Source organism: Doryrhamphus excisus, linkage group LG23 (assembly GCF_037039965.1).
Source record: "Doryrhamphus excisus strain RoL-2023G ecotype Guam linkage group LG23, RoL_Dexc_Guam_v1.1, whole genome shotgun sequence".
In the NCBI taxonomy this organism is placed as follows: Eukaryota; Metazoa; Chordata; class Actinopteri; order Syngnathiformes; family Syngnathidae; genus Doryrhamphus; species Doryrhamphus excisus.
In genome coordinates, this window is record NC_136379.1 from 10,479,680 (window position 1) to 10,497,359 (window position 17,680).

The 17,680-nt window shown below is 44.8% G+C and overlaps 3 protein-coding genes across 4 annotated transcripts in view; 1 reads left to right on the forward strand and 2 right to left on the reverse strand.

Moving 5' to 3' along the window:
- The window catches only part of arhgef6 (Rac/Cdc42 guanine nucleotide exchange factor (GEF) 6), a 49,689-nt gene that overhangs the window by 14,427 nt on the left and 17,582 nt on the right, over positions 1-17,680 (forward strand). Inside the window, exons 18-24 of one of the 2 annotated variants that reach the window (XM_058053121.2) lie at positions 1,307-1,403; positions 2,583-2,669; positions 3,311-3,410; positions 4,237-4,291; positions 4,791-4,904; positions 14,215-14,394; positions 15,715-15,810. In XM_058053121.2, the coding sequence (XP_057909104.2) occupies positions 1,307-1,403; positions 2,583-2,669; positions 3,311-3,410; positions 4,237-4,291; positions 4,791-4,904; positions 14,215-14,394; positions 15,715-15,810 (729 nt within the window). Of the gene's footprint in view, positions 1-1,306; positions 1,404-2,582; positions 2,670-3,310; positions 3,411-4,236; positions 4,292-4,790; positions 5,080-14,214; positions 14,395-15,714; positions 15,811-17,680 lie in introns of those variants that run through there. The other variant, XM_058053184.2, reaches the window with a different exon arrangement.
- On the reverse strand, positions 6,536-10,127 carry cd40lg (CD40 ligand). The gene is made up of 4 exons (XM_058053440.2): positions 9,858-10,127; positions 9,144-9,171; positions 8,979-9,071; positions 6,536-7,586 (listed from the first exon to the last, which is right to left on the reverse strand). Exons 1-4 carry the CDS (start codon positions 10,026-10,028, stop codon positions 7,201-7,203), a joined length of 678 nt encoding a protein of 225 aa, XP_057909423.2. The 5' UTR covers positions 10,029-10,127; the 3' UTR covers positions 6,536-7,200.
- Positions 11,206-14,150, reverse strand: LOC144894903 (uncharacterized). The gene is made up of 2 exons (XM_078788528.1): positions 12,530-14,150; positions 11,206-11,937 (listed from the first exon to the last, which is right to left on the reverse strand). The coding sequence occupies exons 1-2, from the start codon at positions 12,813-12,815 to the stop codon at positions 11,900-11,902; spliced, it is 324 nt and encodes a 107-aa protein (XP_078644654.1). The 5' UTR covers positions 12,816-14,150; the 3' UTR covers positions 11,206-11,899.

Sequence of the window (17,680 nt, forward strand, 5' to 3'; positions counted from 1 at the left end):
GATTTCTGTCTGCTTCTGTGTCAGTGTGTGTGTGCTTTTGTGTCAGTGTGTGTCCGTGTGTGTGTGTGCTTTTGTGTCAGTGTGTGTGTTGAGGTTTCCTGTTCAAACTTGCATGGCTGCTACTTTCTTGGTTTCCTGCACCAAATGTTCCTCGTTTGACTGATAAGAAAAAAACAGAAGCTCCAATCGTCAGATTGACACAGATGAAGACTTAGCTCTGCCAAAACAGGAACTGATGAGGGTCAAAGGTTGAATCGTGAGCTTTTCGCCTGAAATGGAATCAACTTTCAGGGGTGGTTTGGGTTAGCGCAGGGTGGGCAGCCGTTTAATCCCTCGGAGGACTTCACGTTTGATGCAGAAGTTCCAGTCATGGAAAACATGATGAGCGCTGCCTTGTTTCTTCTTGTTTCTTGTAGGTTTGAATGCCTGGCCCAACTCAAGGTACCTTTATTTGGACAAATGGAATGATGACAATACCGTTTTTTTCTTATTGATGGAAGAACTGACCAGATTGTGGTTGTCAAGAATGGCGTGGACGTTGCCAGATATCACATCTGAAATGAAACTGGAGCTGTTTTTCTTGTCACCAATATAAAGAAATGTCCATTGAGTTGTAGCCTGGACTGAATGGATCAGTCGGCTGAAGAAAGAAGGCTGCTCTCATCATGTTGTTTATGACTGGATAGACTCAGCTTTGTATGGGCGGAGCGTTTTACTTTTCAGCTTTGGAGGTTTTCAGGCAGGACAATTGTACAAACATTTGGCTTGCACTGAGTTGGATGGAAGTGGTGTGTAAGAGTCCCTGTTGGGCATAGGGGATCAGGGTTGGGGGTTAGGGTTACACAGTTAGAGGTTTAGAGGTTTTTTTTAGAGGGTCAGTGTTGGAAGTTTAGGGGGCTAGGGTTAGAGTTGGAGGGTTGGAGGGTTAGAGGCTTAGGGTTAGGGGTGGAAAGGCTTGGTTTCAGAGACTTGGGGTCAGAGGCTTAGGGTTAGGGGGTTAAAGGCTTGGGGATAAAGGCTTAGGGTCAGAGGCTTAGGTTTCGAGGGTTAGAGGCTTAGGGTTAGAATCTTATGGTTAGAGGCTTGGTGTCAGAGGCTTAGAGTTGGAGGCTTAGGTTTAGAGGGTTAGTGGCTCAGGGTGAGAGGGTTAGGGTCATGAGGATTGGAGTTTCAATAGTTGCAGGAAAAGCTTATATCGCGGCGTAAATGATTTGTGGTTCTTTGTTTTGCTTGATTGGTTTGGAGCCTTGGCTTTCCAGAGGAGTGTAGCGTCGCTAAGAGACTGACCGTATTCCTGCTCTTCCAGGACTCCAGTAAGAGCCCACGGCCCATGAAGAAGTTCCTGCCTGGAAACAAGAAGAAAGAGAGGAAGCCTTCTGATGATGAGGTTCACACCAGGAAAAGTAGGACGCTCTTCCTCTTACTGAAGTCTTCTCCAGTAGTGTCAACTTCTGATGTTTGTTTAGAGGGTTTCAAACTACACCTGACCATTCAGGACTCTTTCAAGACAATTCATTTTCCCCATAGCATATAATACAACCCGAGTCGTCATGAGCAACGCTGAAGTTGAAAGTAGACATTGCGTTCCCAAGGTGTGTTCAGGTTGTCTGAGACGACGTTTGAGCAGGCTTCATCGCTTCATGTTTAACTCTTCCAGTAGCAAAGACGTTTTTATCAATCCAGCAACCTGGTTGTACCTCTCTTACGTGTTCTGAGCGAGAGGCTGAAGGAGGCGGTGATGCAGCTGCTCACCAATGAATTAGGTTTGAGAGCAACTGGAATGCCATGACAACAGACAACAGACATGCATCATGGGAGGAAGGAGAAAGACACGTGCTACCACAGGAAAAGGGCATGATGCATTGCAAGGATGTTTTTAATGCACGCACATGCACTTCAGCTCCAAATGTTGATGGTATTTGCTTTTTGTCCTGTATGTCGGTATAGTTGTTTAGTTATGTGACAAATACGCTGTACTGCTGATTACTAGGAACGCCTGAAAGACTGGAGTCTCATCTCCCATCTTGGTAGGTTTCATGTTCTACATACAGTGTAGCATAGAACACAATATCCTTTGTGACTTGAAAGATCAATGGCCTCAAATGGCCTTTGGCTACTGAAGGGCTGCCATTGAATGTGAACATGGCCTTTCTGTGTCCGCTAAAGATCTAAACAGGTAAACAGGTAATGAATGTATGTCCACCGAGAGGCCGCTATTCAAACACCTCCAAAAAGCTCCAAGGCTTGATGGTCTTTCAATGCTGTGGGCATGGAGTAACCGGACCTTATGATAACCTTTTCATTAGGTTTTTTGGCTTAGTGAATAAATGTAAAGATCCTTCTATTCATTGGTGAACATTGGAGATGTGATGTAAGAGAGAAACGTGTCTAAATGGCTATGTCAGCCTCTGCACACCTTGCGACTAAATCTTCTACAAACTATAACGCCGGTGCCTGGCATTCAGGAAGCCGCACATGCAAGATATTTTTTTTGACAGGCTTATTTTGCTCATCACCATTACAACATTTTAGGTTGGGCGGGGGATGTTTAATGTTTATAATGCCAATCACGTTGTGCACAGGCACGGTGGCTCTGGAGGAGGATGCTCAGATCCTGAGAGTGATTGAGGCCTACTGCACAGGAGCCAGCCTGCACTCCTCTAGCACAGGTGAGTACAGGCAGGCAATGCCTATCCATTCTCTTCAGTGTTAGAGATGGAGCCTTATCCCAGCTGACCTGTCAATCATAGTCAGACACCCATTCAACCAGTAGTTGTCAGCTCAACTGTATTTTCCGGACTATACGTTTTTTTCATAGGTTGGCTGTTCCTGCGACTTAAAAATGAAAGAAGTGTTTATGTTACATAAATTACATTACATTACACAGCTTTTCTCTTGATGTTTATTTTTGGTGTAGCTGAATAAGCATTGGGTTAGCATGTCTTACACCTATTCAGCCTGTTCTGTTCTTTCATTGTTAGAACTTGCCTTTCAAGATGATGTAATGTCTGTTTTGGTCAACTAGTTTGGAAAATAAATAACCAACAAAAAATGTCGCTTCTACTCCAGTGCGACTCATGTATGTTTTTTTCTACTTAATGATGCATTTTTGGCCTTGTGCGACTTACACTCCGGAGCGACGTATAGTCCAGAAAATACGGTTTTCAGACAACATGCAGAAATGGTCCAAGTCATTCAAGAGTCAAAGCGGCGACTGTGAGGGCGGAGCACGTTCAGCCTCCAGGGCATTTGTGACTCTGATAGCTCCACACGTCAATGTTTGAACGCTACTGTATGTTTGTGTTTTCAGCAGTTCGTAAAGAGTGTGTGCTTCAGGTGCTCCTCCCAGAGGAGGAGAAGATCATTGTGGAGGAGATGAAGAGCAACGGGCAGACGGTTATTGAGGAGAAGTAAGAACACCAACACACCGCTGATGTTTCTTCCTCAGAATAACCTTGAATTGGATTGGCAGTGTCAGATGCAATACAAGTACCACAGTACATACATAAGTACTGAAAGAGTGAGACAAATAGCAGAGTTCACTGAGCAAGTTTTCAAAGATGTTGGTTTCCTTCTACTTACATAGATATGGGCCACTACCAGCAACTTAAATCAACTTCCTGTTTATTGAAAGCCACGTTGGTTTCCGTTCATTTGTCCCCTTGGGTCTGCTATTTCCACTGCGCTGCTTAGGGATGCATGATATTTACTTTGAAAGTCCACACTGATCGCTTCCTGCTTCCAAGACTGATACGGACATTTTCATCTATTTCCATTTTTACATTTCCATGTTGTTGGTGCACACCTAGTGGTGAGATAGATAAAGGCCCCTTGGTTTGCTCCTCTCTGCGTGTGCACTCGCCAGCCGCCCCGCATCCACCCACTGGGGTGTGGAAGCAATGACAGAAAATCAAACAAACGACATCAGAAAACCAAATTAGGAGACTTCTAAAGTATGAACCAGCATGCCAGCTGTATTTCATGGAAATGTTGGAATTGTGTGGCACTGTCACAACCAATTAGGCATCCAACCTATCAAGCACAATTATTCTACTTCTACTTCTACCTTCACTTCTACTTCTGTTTGAGCCTATCCACATGCTTCTCAGATCAGCTCCTTTTTGGATCAACTTTACACACATGATCAGCTCCATTTTACCCACCACTGAGCAAGACGGCTCCAACATGCTCAACATGCTACGTGCTAAATATCTTCTTCCACTTGTCTTCTGCCAGGAGTTTGGTGGACGCGGTGTACGCTTTAAAGGATGAAGTTCACGAACTAAAAAAGGTATTATATTCTATTGTTTATCTCCTTAAATGATAGCAATCACTGTGCTATTACGTACAGGATGTTAGCATGTTTCTAATATTGTTTATCTCCATAAATGATAGCAATCACTGTGCTATTACGTATGCTATGTTAGCATGTTTCTAATATTATCTCCATAAATGATAGCAATCACTGTGCTATTACGTACACTATGTTAGCATTTTTCTAATATTGTTTATCTCCATAAATGATAGCAATCACTGTGCTATTACGTATGCTATGTTAGCATGTTTCTAATATTATCTCCATAAATGATAGCAATCACTGTGCTATTACGTACACTATGTTAGCATTTTTCTAATATTGTTTATCTCTATGAATGATAGCAATCACTGTGCTATTACGTACAGGATGTTAGCTTGTATGAATGTTCATTAGCACGTTAGTAATAGTAATAATAATTAATAATAATGATAATAATAATAATATGTGTGTATGTGTATGGGGTGATTTTCAGGAGAGTAAATGGATGAAACATTTCCTGGAGGAGGAGCAAAAGTCCCGCAAAGAGCTGGAGAGGGTGGTCCGCAAACTGGCCAAGCAGAAGAACGACTGCACGTGGGATGATGGGGTTGGTCATTGAACACATCCAGCAGCCAGCCAGTGTGCACGTGTGTGTGTGTGCACGTGTGTGTGTGTGTGTGCGCGCGTGTGTTAGGTGCACACAGAGAGAGCGAGAGACATAAGGACATGACTAGCTTGTCCTTCATATGTCCCAAGCATCATGTCAGCTGTCCAATGAAAACCATGTACCTCCTGAACTGCATACTTCCCAGCTGGACAGCTTGCTTGCGATTGGATGCTACTGTATGTCATCGTCAGACACGCCCACCTGCATTGTTAAGCTTAAAAGCAAGAAGCTATTGGGTTCTGTTACCATGGCAACTATTTCTACCCTTTTTGCTGCCAGGACCCTCGTAACGGGACATGAGAATAATCAACTTTCATAGTGTTTAGCTTTTCAATTCATACTCTTCTCCCCCGCCAGCAAGAATGTTCCTTAAGAGGGGTGGGAAACCTGTGGCACATGGACCGTTATGGCACGTGGGGGCTTTTTAACAGGGCCGCTATGCAATTGTAATAACAAGTGCTTATCATGTATGGTAGGGAACATTTGCTCTTTTTAAAGACATACACGATAACCAAGAGAAAAAAAATCTATATTCAAGAACTATAACATATGTACCATAATGCTTTTTGGATTTTTGAATCCATTATTTATTTATTGTTTATCCATTTATTTGTGCTGACACTGCCAGAGGTGCAAAAAGGCAGGAAATCCTAAATGGGATTGCGGGTGGCGCAGACGTGACAGCATGAATCATGAGCTTGAAAATGTAGCTTTTCATAGATGCACACTGGAGGTCTTCCATGGAGGAGGAGGTGTTTCATGAAGCCTGCAGACCAATGCGTGTTGTCGGCGAGAGTCCGAGGATGCAATCATCCGCCTCCTCACTGCTACGCTGTACAGTAAGTACAGTCAGCAGACGCTGAGCTAGATCAATAGACATACATGTACCAAGCAGGATTGGTGGGGGCTGAAGAATAATAAGAAGAATAATGACCGTGGGTACGAGGGAGCATGTGTTCAGGTACTTCCTGTAAAAGTAATACTTTGTCAATCCCCTGCAGCCTCACTGAGCACTCAACTGCAGCGGGCTTTGTGTCTTCTTTGAACAATTCTATGCAATGATTATTATTATTGTTGGTTTGCTTGCTTGTTTTCAAAGCACTCTGTACTTTAACGTCTCATTCTTGTATTAAAACAACTCATCTTCTAACGAGCAGCGTCACTGGAGATGGAAAGGTTGCCGTGGAACGTGATGAGTGTTTTCCCCACAGTGTGTCTTAAAGCAGGAAGTGCTTCTTTGAACCCATTGTGAGACGCCTCGCTCACACACATCCTGTGGGCGTGTGACCTTTGCAAGCGGTCGTGAGTCGTGAGGTGTGCCGCTCGCTTGGTGCATGCTTTCCAAATGTAGCCACAATATTAGGCACACCCGCATCTCATCCACGCTATCTTATTTACTGTAGTCACGTTTGTTGCTTCAATAATTTAAAGTCATTATTTCACCTCAAGACTCCGCTTCTCATCTAAAATATTGTTGGAATAATATGTTTCAACAAATCAACAATATGCTGCAAATATGCTGTGACAATATTCATCTACATTTTGTAATAATGACACATAAAAAAATGTAATGGCTTAAAATGTGGATTTAAAAAATATTTTCCTTGATCAAAAGGTTCATAGGCTGCACACCTAATTATGAATATGTATTGTAGAATATCCTTCCATCCATCTTCTACGCCGCTCTTTGCTATGCTGGACCATCGCTTGCTGCATCAAGCATCTCCACCTGTACAATCTTGTCCTCCTCGAAGACATTCCAGAGAATAAATGGACAAGAATCTTATCGGTTGTCCTCTAGAAGACATTCCAGAGAACAAATGGACAAGAATCTATCGGTTGTCCTCTAGAAGACATTCCAGACAATAAATGGACAAGAATCTTAACGGTTGTCCTCTAGAAGACATTCCAGACAATAAATGGTCAAGAATCTATCGGTTGTCCTCTAGAAGACATTCCAGACAATAAATGGACAAGAATCTATCGGTTGTCCTCTAGAAGACATTCCAGAGAATAAATGGACAAGAATCTATCGGTTGTCCTCTAGAAGACATTCCAGACAATAAATGGACAAGAATCTATCGGTTGTCCTCTAGAAGACATTCCAGAGAATAAATGGACAAGAATCTATCGGTTGTCCTCTAGAAGACATTCCAGACAATAAATGGACAAGAATCTAGACATAGTAAATACAGAAGAATAAATTAGGAGCTGATCAAAGTCCACTTTGTTCAAGTCAAAGTTTGTACATCCCAAAGCTGGTGGCGGTGGCAGTGTAGTCCACCATGGACAGGTCCTGCACCCACACGCCGAGCCGGTTCCCCATCTCCAACGACATCACCTCCTCCTGCGAGGCCGTGCACATCTGGGGGATGGATCCAGACCCGTCCTCTGTCCCGCTCAGGCTGCAGTAGGCTTCCATGGCCACCGTCTCCTCGGCCGTCTCGCTCCGCTTCAGCTTGACCATGCTGGCCAGGGGTCTATGGGGGTCTCCCTTTGAGAAGGTCACCCGGGAGACCACCAAGTAGTCTCCAGGCTGCAGGATGGTCAACCAGCTGCTCTGGTGGTAGTAGTTGATGTTCCTCCTCACCGAGTGCTTTAGGTCCCACCGGAGGTAACCTGCTGGGGGAGGAATGGCAAGTCCTTTAAAACCCACCTTGAGATTGCACTTCCTGCACTGCACTTCTTTGCAGGCATCAAACTAAATGGGCCAAGACCAGGAATGTTGGATCTTAAGGATGCAAACAGAAAAAGAAATCGGAGTGACAGAAAAGTCATTTATTGCAAAGAAGCACCGAAGTGAAACAGGCTGTTCATCAGATGATCAAAGTTGAAGAGCTGAACCCAAGGATGATGGGATTGAAGGATGATGATGGAGAACATCTCAGGTGGGACCTCCTTGTCATGCCAGTAACATAGGAAGCCATCAGGAGCGTCCAGGGAGAAGAAGACATTCTTCTACCTTTCAATGCCCCATGTTTGGTCCTCTCCTGCTGATTCCAAACCTTGAAGGAGACTAGCCCTTTGGAGATGTTTCTTCTCTGGCAGATGCCGTCTGATTGGGGCCCAGGATGGTCCCGTGTCTTGACGGACAGCCAATGGGATCCTGCCGTTTTAGGATGTTTTGGAGAAGCTCAGCAGCAACGGATGGCTGCCAGAGGCCTTGCTTATGCAGCTCAGCAATCCCACCTTGTTGCCATCCGGAGATGATGACAGTGGGAATACCTGACACTAAATCACATTCAATCCACATTTTCACCAACGTTCCAACTTCTCCCTCCCATTTCTTCTTCTGGCATCTTCAAGCTCTCCTTAAGATCCAACAGTGCTAAATGTACATTCTTCACATTGTTCAGCTGCTCAGGAGGAAGAGCGTATGGAAGAGAAGTGTGCTCTTTAAAGGTATATTTGATCAGCTTTTGGTGAAATCTAAGCTGGAAAAAACATCTGGATTGGGGCGTCACGAGATGATACACAAGATTGGGGCTGCGATTTGAACATTACTTTTAAGAAAAGTAAAATAAAATATGCCAATATATTGCAATCTACTTTTGACTTTTACTCTGTGTGTATGCTAGCAGCCCCGCCTCCACCCAAGCAGACAAAGAGACTGTGTGATTGACAAAAAGGATTTTTTTCTGAAGAAGAAATGTGCCACGGTGCTGAAAGCAACGGCAGAGGAAGCCCTCTTCCTGGCAGCCACGCATGCACATGACAATATATTATTGATTATATTGATTATCCGCTTCTCTTTGGTTTATTGGGTGATTGACTTCTTTATTTTCATCACTGGCCGTGTGCCCACCACACGTTTTGTTTTCTTAAGGCAAAGGTTGTCATGTTTTAATCTGACCAGAATGTAAAAAAGTAGCGTATTTACCGTTTTGGTTTGAAATCTTTGAGTTTGGTCATAACATCAAGTGGTTGGCAGCCATTGGTCACATGACCCAAGTACCAGAATCAACATCTTTGATGTGTGGTTGGGCCCAGATACGGAACCACAAGTGTACTTACGTCTTTTGAGTACAGAGCCAGATGGTTTGTCCACCAGCATGCGAGCCAATGTTCTGGAGGAACTTGGCGGGTTCTCTGATGCGCCAAAAGCAGCTGGAAACGAGAAGAAAAAAGCTAAACGTTTGTGTTTTTAGCACTTTTGACAGACGGGAAGGCTAAACATACCCTTTCCTTCAGATAACTGCCGCATTTCCTGTTGGATAAGGAAGTCAATAGGTAATATTAGTCAGCGTAGTACAGTATGTAGTACAGTATGCCGTAACACATCCAACAATGGAGATGTTCTTCTAGTCTTTGAAGTTTGCTTATGAAAATACGCCATCTAATGATGAATACACACACTGCTCATTATTTCAATTCAACCGCAGTATCATCATCTTCCAAAAACGCATTTGGTATGTGATATCCCCCCCCCCCCCCACCAAACGTCCTGACAGCATCGTTGAACTCTACTTGTGTATTTCTTCCAAGCTCATTCGTGTTTTTCAAAGAAATATGGTTTCAACGTCAAAGACAATTCCAAAGAAAAGAAAATTCCAATTCTTTTTTTACAGGTTAATTTTGGCTTGGGAAAAAGATGCTGCATTCTTCAGAATCATATTGAAAAAATGATTATTGATGACAATGTCTGCAACGACCAGTGCTGTCGTTGGGCTGGAAATATGACCTGTGGAATCAATTGATGCATATTTCTTTTTCCCCTGATTCCGAACATTCTGCTACATTCTGCTGATGGTGGCAATGGAATGGAATAAATACAGTACGTTTACAGTACATATTACATACAGTACACAGTACATTTTGACAGGTATATTTCTCTTCTGAAGAAAGGCTAAAAGAATGAAGGCTGTCGGTCCGAGCGGCGCTTGGCGTTCTTACCGTATGGTAGACTAAAGCGAACCCCCCCACAGTGACGAGGACGTGGAGCAGCGTGACACCGATGAAGATGTTCATGCCGCGTGGCGGCGGCTTGAGGACGGGGGTCTGAGGAGGACCACGTTGGCGTGGCGGCGGCGGGGGCCCCGAGCTGCTGTGGTACGTATCGATCATGGTGGCGGATGGAGAAGAGCGTTATGTGACATCCCGGACGCCGGATGCTCTGATATGTCAGACCCGCACACGCTCGCCCCACGCCTTTCCATCCTCGTTCTTCTGTGCATTTCCTCCCACTGACGTCACGCTCGCATCTTCCACGCAGCTGAAGAAAGTCATGTCATTTCTTCCAGACGCAGGTAAAACTTTCATGTAACATCGCTCCTGCCGTCCAGGTGCCAAAAGTTAAAGTCGTCATCCTGTCAGGCCACGCGTGGGGTCGGTGTGTTTCTGTCACATTCGGCCTAGGAATTGCTTTGCAATCCATTCTATTGGTCAGATTTGACTTTCCGATCTTGCATCTTGCATCCAGCTCTATGGTTATCATCACCCCATGTCCTTTGGGACTGCTTTCTCTCACAAATGAATTGGCCATCAAGTTACTTTCCTTACAAACACAGTTTGGCGGTTATATGACTTCTTCTTAAAGCGGTACACACACAATAAGGGGTTTCACACGTGTGTTCCCGCACGCCGTGACTCCACCAGGTATGCTAGCGTCATGTTCGCAGGACAGGAGCGATCACTTTCTGTCGTGCGCTCTTATTTTGGAAAGCTTCACTTCCTGCTGGCGGAAGTTAAAGCCGCGTTACCCGGTGGAATCACACAGCTGTTTGCCATTGCGGTTAATTGATTGTCGACGCCAGCGCTGCTTCGGTCATCCTGGTCACCGCGACGCTTCCTTTACCCAGCAAGCTGAGGTGTCTCCCAGAGCCTTTTCCTGTGAGTAGCCTGATTCGAACACCAGGGGGGGTCGTTTCGAAAACGTTACGTAGAAATCGTACACATAGTGTGAGTACGCCTAAAAATATTCCCATTCGTAAAGCCGTGCGTACGCACACCTGCACGCAATTTTCCCTTCACGAATCCCACTCCACCTGGAGGTTAGATTCACCTCTGGTCCCGCCCTGGACACCCCCCCATTTTACCATGAATGGTCCATGCTAAGTACCTCATGAATGCTTAATGAGACTTTGTTGCATTTCGCTGGCTTCTTCTCAATGGTGGCTGCTGACAAGCCGAAGACCTTCGCCGAAGCTGAAGTGGAAATCTTAGCCGGAGAGCTGGAGGCCATAAAACATCAGATTTGGAGGACATGGCAGTAAATTCAATATTTATAAGATTGAGGCAGAGACAATTTAAGGCAACAGCAAATGTAATTTTTGTTTTGTGTCAACTTAAAACCTTTGAAAATATCACAAATATTATCGTGTAATCTGTTAAAACATAATTTTTAAGTTCTGTGAACTTATCAGGGTTTAGTTTGGTTTGCATATGAACGTCAGCAGTAGTTGACTTATTTTTACACTTTTCTGACAATTACCAGCAATGAATGCAATAATGGCTTGGGACCGTTTGAGCTCATTTATTTCATTTAACACCCAGCATATTAAAAATGCAACATTCATTTGCTATTGAAGACTTTGGCCCCTGGAGGCCACTCCTCTGCCAAGTTCTAAGTGATGGCGTCACTTCTTAAAGGTTATGGAAGGTTACAGGTGGAGCGTTAAAATACAGCATTTGCATATTTACATGAATGACACAAGACATGCAGTAGTGACGTACACACGGTGTTGGCACTGGAGTAATACTGGTCCAGGTTCTGGTGATGATAGTTGGCAGGAAAACATCAGCGATACAAGTTCCTCTGTCCTGTCAAGCAGAAGAATGAGACAAAGCGGCACAACAGGTTCTTTTCCCCGCTTGCAGCCACGACGTGCTGAGGCATTATGGTCACACCACGGCCATGTGGAAGATGATCCGAGTTTCCGCTGGTGGTGGTGATGACCTTTGTCAGCGTAGCCTCCATTCCTGTCCCCGTTGTCCCCTCAGTACCAGTACAAGTCCTTCTTGTCCAGACGTTGTCCTGGAAGAGAAGACGGGGTTTCTTAGCACACGGTGTCCTGACTCAAACACCAAACGGTGGGAAAGAAAGCGGTGCCAGCAAGGCATTGGATGAGGAGTGCTTGGCTTGGTGGACCAGCGAGGACACCTCCTGTTGTGTGGAGCTGTGCAGTGCCAGTCCAAAATGAAATTGATCAGTTAGTCTTTGGTTTAGGGTCAGTCAAGCATTTCGTGGACATTCTTAATGTCACTGACATTGCCTTTTGTCCAATTAAAAAATATTCACATTTTGGACAAGGTTTTCTTTTTTTTCGTAGCCTGTGAGCGATCTATTTCAGCACTACTTCCAAACGTGTGGATGAAATGATAGCAAAGGTTTTGAGACAACTTCTCATTGAATAGCATGAGAAAGCGTGTCACTGCAATGACGCCCCCCAAAGATGTTTTCATTGTTTTTGTGGGTCATTTATGAGCTGGTTTAGACTGTGGTAGTTTGGATGTCCAAACGCGCAAGAAAGCATGCAAATATCTTGCGTTTCATCTGACAGAACGAGGGTTCACGCCAGTCCTCCAGACATTTCTGTTTGAAAGTAGCCTGTCGCTGAATGACTCACCAGACTCAAAGCCTATTGCGGGCTCCACAGAGTCCCTAAATCCTTGGGGCACCATCCAGCCGGGCACCAGTTCTGTTTTGGAGCTGGACGCCACGCCGGGCCCCATCTCGCTGCGGTCGCTGTGCAGGAGGTTGAGCAGGGACGTGGCATACTGCTGCCCCGTCAGACTCAAGTCTTCCGGTGATGTGGAATACGCAGCAGACTGCAACCCGGAGGCTTCTTCTCTGGCCCTGGGAATGAAGGAGGGCCACGGCCTGCACGGATTCTCCATGGTTTTCAAGGTCATGTGACAATCTGACACTGGAAGAGGCTCCGCATCGTTGTCCTGACAGGAGCCGCTCTCCTCTGAAGGGAAACAAGCAGTTACATTATTTGGAAAATAACTCTTCTACTCCTGATCTTCTGCACACAAAATGACGGAACTTTGTCAAAACATGCACCCCTCCTGTGTTGCCTTTGCTATTATTTTGTGACGTATTGATCAGGTATATGTACGCTGTTGTTCAGCGCACATACACAGAATGTTGGATTGACTTGAGTTTTCTCACAGACGAGCGCCTGGTGGTCAGGCCCTCACCCGCGGAGCCCAGCCTGGTCCAGCCAGAAGAAGCCATATGGATATCCCCCTCGTATATTCACCACCTGCATTGCGTTTTGGGTGGTGGTCAAGGGCGGGGCGCCTGGGCGACCTGGTCTTCGGCGGTCAAATCTGGTTCTCGGGACATGGAATGTCACTTCTCTGGCGAACTTGTGCGAGAGGTTGAGACATTGCGACGAGGTATAGTCGGACTCACCTCGACCCACAATTGGGTTCTGGAACCAATCTCCTTGAGAGGGGCTGGCCCTTGTTCTACTCTGGAGCTGCTGCAGGGCAGAAGCGGCGAGGTGGTGTGGGCTTATTAATAGACCCAGTCTTGGTGCCTTGGTGCCTCTGTGTTGCAGTCATCTCCGGTGAACAGGAGGGTCATTTCCCTACGCCTTCGGGTTGGGAAAATGGTCCTGACTGTCATTGGTATATACGGCAGTTCAGAGTACATGGCCTTCTCGGAGACCATCATAGAGGTGCTGGGAGCACCCCAGCTGATGACTGGCAGGGGAGGATGCCGGACAGACCTGGGAGACCCAGACGTGTATTGATGGTGCGTGATCGCGGCTGAAATGAGTTTCCTCCGTTGGGTAGCTGGACTCGCCCTAAGAGATGGGGTGTGGAGCTCAGTCATCCAGGAGGGGCTCAGAGTAGAGCCGCTTCTCCTTCACATTGAGAGGAGCCAATTGAGGTGGCTTGGACATCTCGTCCAGATGCCTCCCTGGTGAGGTGTTCCAGACATGTCCAGCCGGGAAAAGGCCACGGCGCAGGCCTAGGACATGCTGGAGGGATTATGTCCTACAGCTGAACTGGCAATGCCTTGGTGTCCTCCCGGTGGAGCCAGAGGAGGTGGCCGGGTACCAGGAAGTCTGGGCTTCCCTACTTAGACTGCTGCCCCCGCGACCCGGATAAGCAATGGAAGATGGATGGATGGTCCATAAGTCGTGACGATGAGCATATCTGTACTACATGTACTCGATGTATTCCAAATCATTTTCAGTACAATCCATGGGGAACACCATAAATGTCAACAAATGTGACTTTATGCTCACTTACCTAATTTAATGCTTTTGCGTATTTTCTTCACCTTGCCCCCCAGAGCGCTGGCCTTGCATACTTTGCTGAGAGCACGGCTGAAGTGAGCATCCACCATGCTCCCGATGTCCCCCCGGAAGTACCTCAGGATGATGCAGCGAGAGTGGCCCTCCACCTTCACGGCCACTGGACTGTCTGTTCCGTGTTCGTCCATGGTCTCGCTGAGAGGACAGGATGGGAAAGGGTGAGTACGTGAGTACGCAAGTTCACTAAAGTTAGAAATATGCCGTGATGGGACACGCAACCATAACTAGTCATTTCAAATTTTCAAGTTCAGGCAGTAGGACTGTTTTTTCCCCATCCAGTGAAGGAAAGAATCATTTTCCATGAATATATTATATTTGCATATTGTCCTGGTGTAGCATTACTACGATAATTGAATATTGATTGAAAAGTAAAAAAATCACATGTACTTATCATTTTGTCACATTTCGAATTTCCAATTTGTACTGAACTCGAACTACCCACTCCTTGAGATCCAACCATGCAAAATGTACATTCTTGCACTTGTTCAACTGCTTTTACCATTTTCAACGGGAGTGTATCTCTCAGCCTAATGTAAAGAATGTAAAGTGTTTGCAGGTTCTAAAGGACGGCTTCAATATGAAAAATAATGTTTGTATTTTGCTTGATTGTGTAATTAAGGTTCAGTTCCTCAGTGGACCCAAACAAATCCTTTACCAGCTTGAATTGGTACTATTAACACTTTCTGAAATAAAGGTGTCGGGCTGGATTATGTTTATTAATGTTTAAGTTTATTAAATCCCATTTTCTAGTGCCAGGGTAACACCAAAGGCACAGCAAACTCCACAAAGCCAGATCAAGTCGGCAGATTGTTATGGAAATGTCACGGAAATAACCTACGATACGGTGCAGATGCGGTAACAAAAATAACTTTGCTGAATAGAAAATGGAAAAACACTTGAGCAGTTCTTACCTGACCTGACTGACGTCCAGCAAGTGCTTCTCGCTTTGACTGCAAAGGCTGACGTGCTTATCTACATGAGTAGCTACCAAGATTTTGGAAAAAATGTCACCGGGCTTCTCATTAACCGCTCATTTATTAGGTTAAAAATAACAGCAGGTCTGCTTTTTTTCCTGACTGAAAAGACCAAACACATCCCTCAGATTTGGTATGTAAGACTGGAAGGGCGTGTGAGGCCTCTTGTACACACACAGCTATGAGCAGAATGTCATTCAGCAAGTTCATCCACAATCCCCGAGACTCTTGTGGAAAAAAAAAAAACCAACACGTTGGCCTCAAAGGTCCAAAAACCTGTACACACTGACAAATCGTATCTGCTGATTAGAATGGGATCTGGGATTTTAAGATAAGGAAGACACAATGAAATGTCATCCTGCACACTTGAGTGGTTGTGAATGAGTTGTTTTAGAACTGGGCTTTAAATAAATCATTTTCAGGCTGCATTTATAAGTAAGAATTTGTTCTCAAATTGCTTCCCTGGATAAATAAAGGTAAAATAAAAATAACTAAACTTTTCAGGAGGCCACACGTGGAAGGTTGACCTTTCAAAATACAGCAATGGGATGTTTCTGTGTGGAAATCTATCTGGGAAATGTCACCAAAGATCCAGAAAAGGTATCCAATTGAACATTACACTCTTTGCTCTCTCGCCCGGAGTTAAGCATTGTAGGTCAAAGAGTCACTGCCCTACACCAAAATCCACACAGGAGTAGTCAAGATGCAGAAGTCCATAAGAGGAAATCATCAGTATGCTAGTCAAAAATCAGGGACAGTCAGTATATGATGACAGACAAGACTCTGAGAATATTCAGCATGTTTGTCAACAAGCACGGATTAGTCAGTATGTTAAACAAACACTTGGGAATAGTTGGTACGTTTGTTGAGAATCAAGAAGTATTCAAAAATCAGGGGATAGCTGATATGTTAGACAAAAATCAGGGATTAGCTAGCAGGTCCAGATGCGAGTCAAGAATCAAGCGTTGGCCATCCATCAGGGGACGGTCAGGACGTTGGCCATCCATCAGGGAACGGTCAGGACGTTGGCCGTCCGTCAGGGAATGGCTATATTATACCAAAATCAGGGAGCAGTGAGGATTGAGCAGAATCAGTGAGTCTAAGAGCAAAGTACTGTAACATACTGAGAAATCGGGGAATGGTTGGTATGTGGGTCATGAATTGTCCAATACTAAATATGCTGATCAAGAAACCGTGAATAAGAGTACTGTATGTTAGACAAAAATCAGGGAATAGTCAGTACGGTAGCAATTGGGGAATATCAAATGTTTAATGATGAATCAGGAAATATTCAGCCATCCATTTTCTATACCAGATATCCTCATTAGGGTGGCGGGGGTATACGGGAGCCAATCCCAGCTGACTTTGGGCGAGAGGCGGGGTACACCCTGGACTGGTGGCATGTCAATCACAGGGAACATATAGACAACCATTGACTTGCATTCATACCTGTGGACAATTTATTATTATTTTTTTTTGTGTGTGACAATTTAGAGTCGCCAATGAAGCTATCATGCATGTTTTCGCGGAAACCGTAGTACCTGGGAAAACCCACGCGCACACAGGGAGAACATGCAAAAAACATAACTTCTGAATAAGTACAAAAAAGAAAAGAATGCCTCTCCTTGCCTTTTGACAGTCAATGCCACCTATAACTATACTTATATGATGTACTATACTGCATATTATGTATTATATACATATATTACTGCAGTGCCGTTTGTCGAATTATGTGGTTGTAACATTTTAAAAATACTTACAACATAAGCAGTGTCACGTTTTTTTTTGTTTTTTTTTACTGGAAGAGGCAAAATGGCTCTTTTGATGGAAAAGGTTGCAGACCCCTGCCCCAGATGGAGCAAATCAATATGATGTAAACAGGTTTAGTTCAACAATCAGAAAAGTGTGTGTGAGTGAATATCTTCTTTTTGCCCAACACAAGCACTATAGCTCTGATTTCATGGATGACTCGGGAAAGTACAAAATCATACATGAGAGGCTGAAATCGGAGGATATTCCCTTTTGATGACACAAATACCACGGTACAGTACATCTATTACATCGGTTCATACATCTATTACAGAATCTGGAATTTTGAAATGTCAACTTCGTAGTAATATAACAAGAAAGACATGATGTCATGTACTTTTAAGAAGGACACCAACTTGAATGTCATTATTTGCTAGAAGGCTTTACCCATGGACAAACACATTTCACAGCTACAGATGACACTGGACCTTGCCAGAATGTCCTCTCTTCTGCAAGGAGAAGCTTATTCAGAGAACATGTGAGGTGTGCTTACGCCGCCTTGTGGCTGCTGGATTGAGAAATGTTCCTGAGAGAGGAGGTGTTGACAGAAGCCGCAGAGTCCCGGTTCAGAGGATGGTCCTTGCTGCAGCCACCGCTCGCCATCGTGGTGCGGCTCCCGTCTAAACACACGGAAGCAGACGTCAGTGGAGCGTGTGTGACT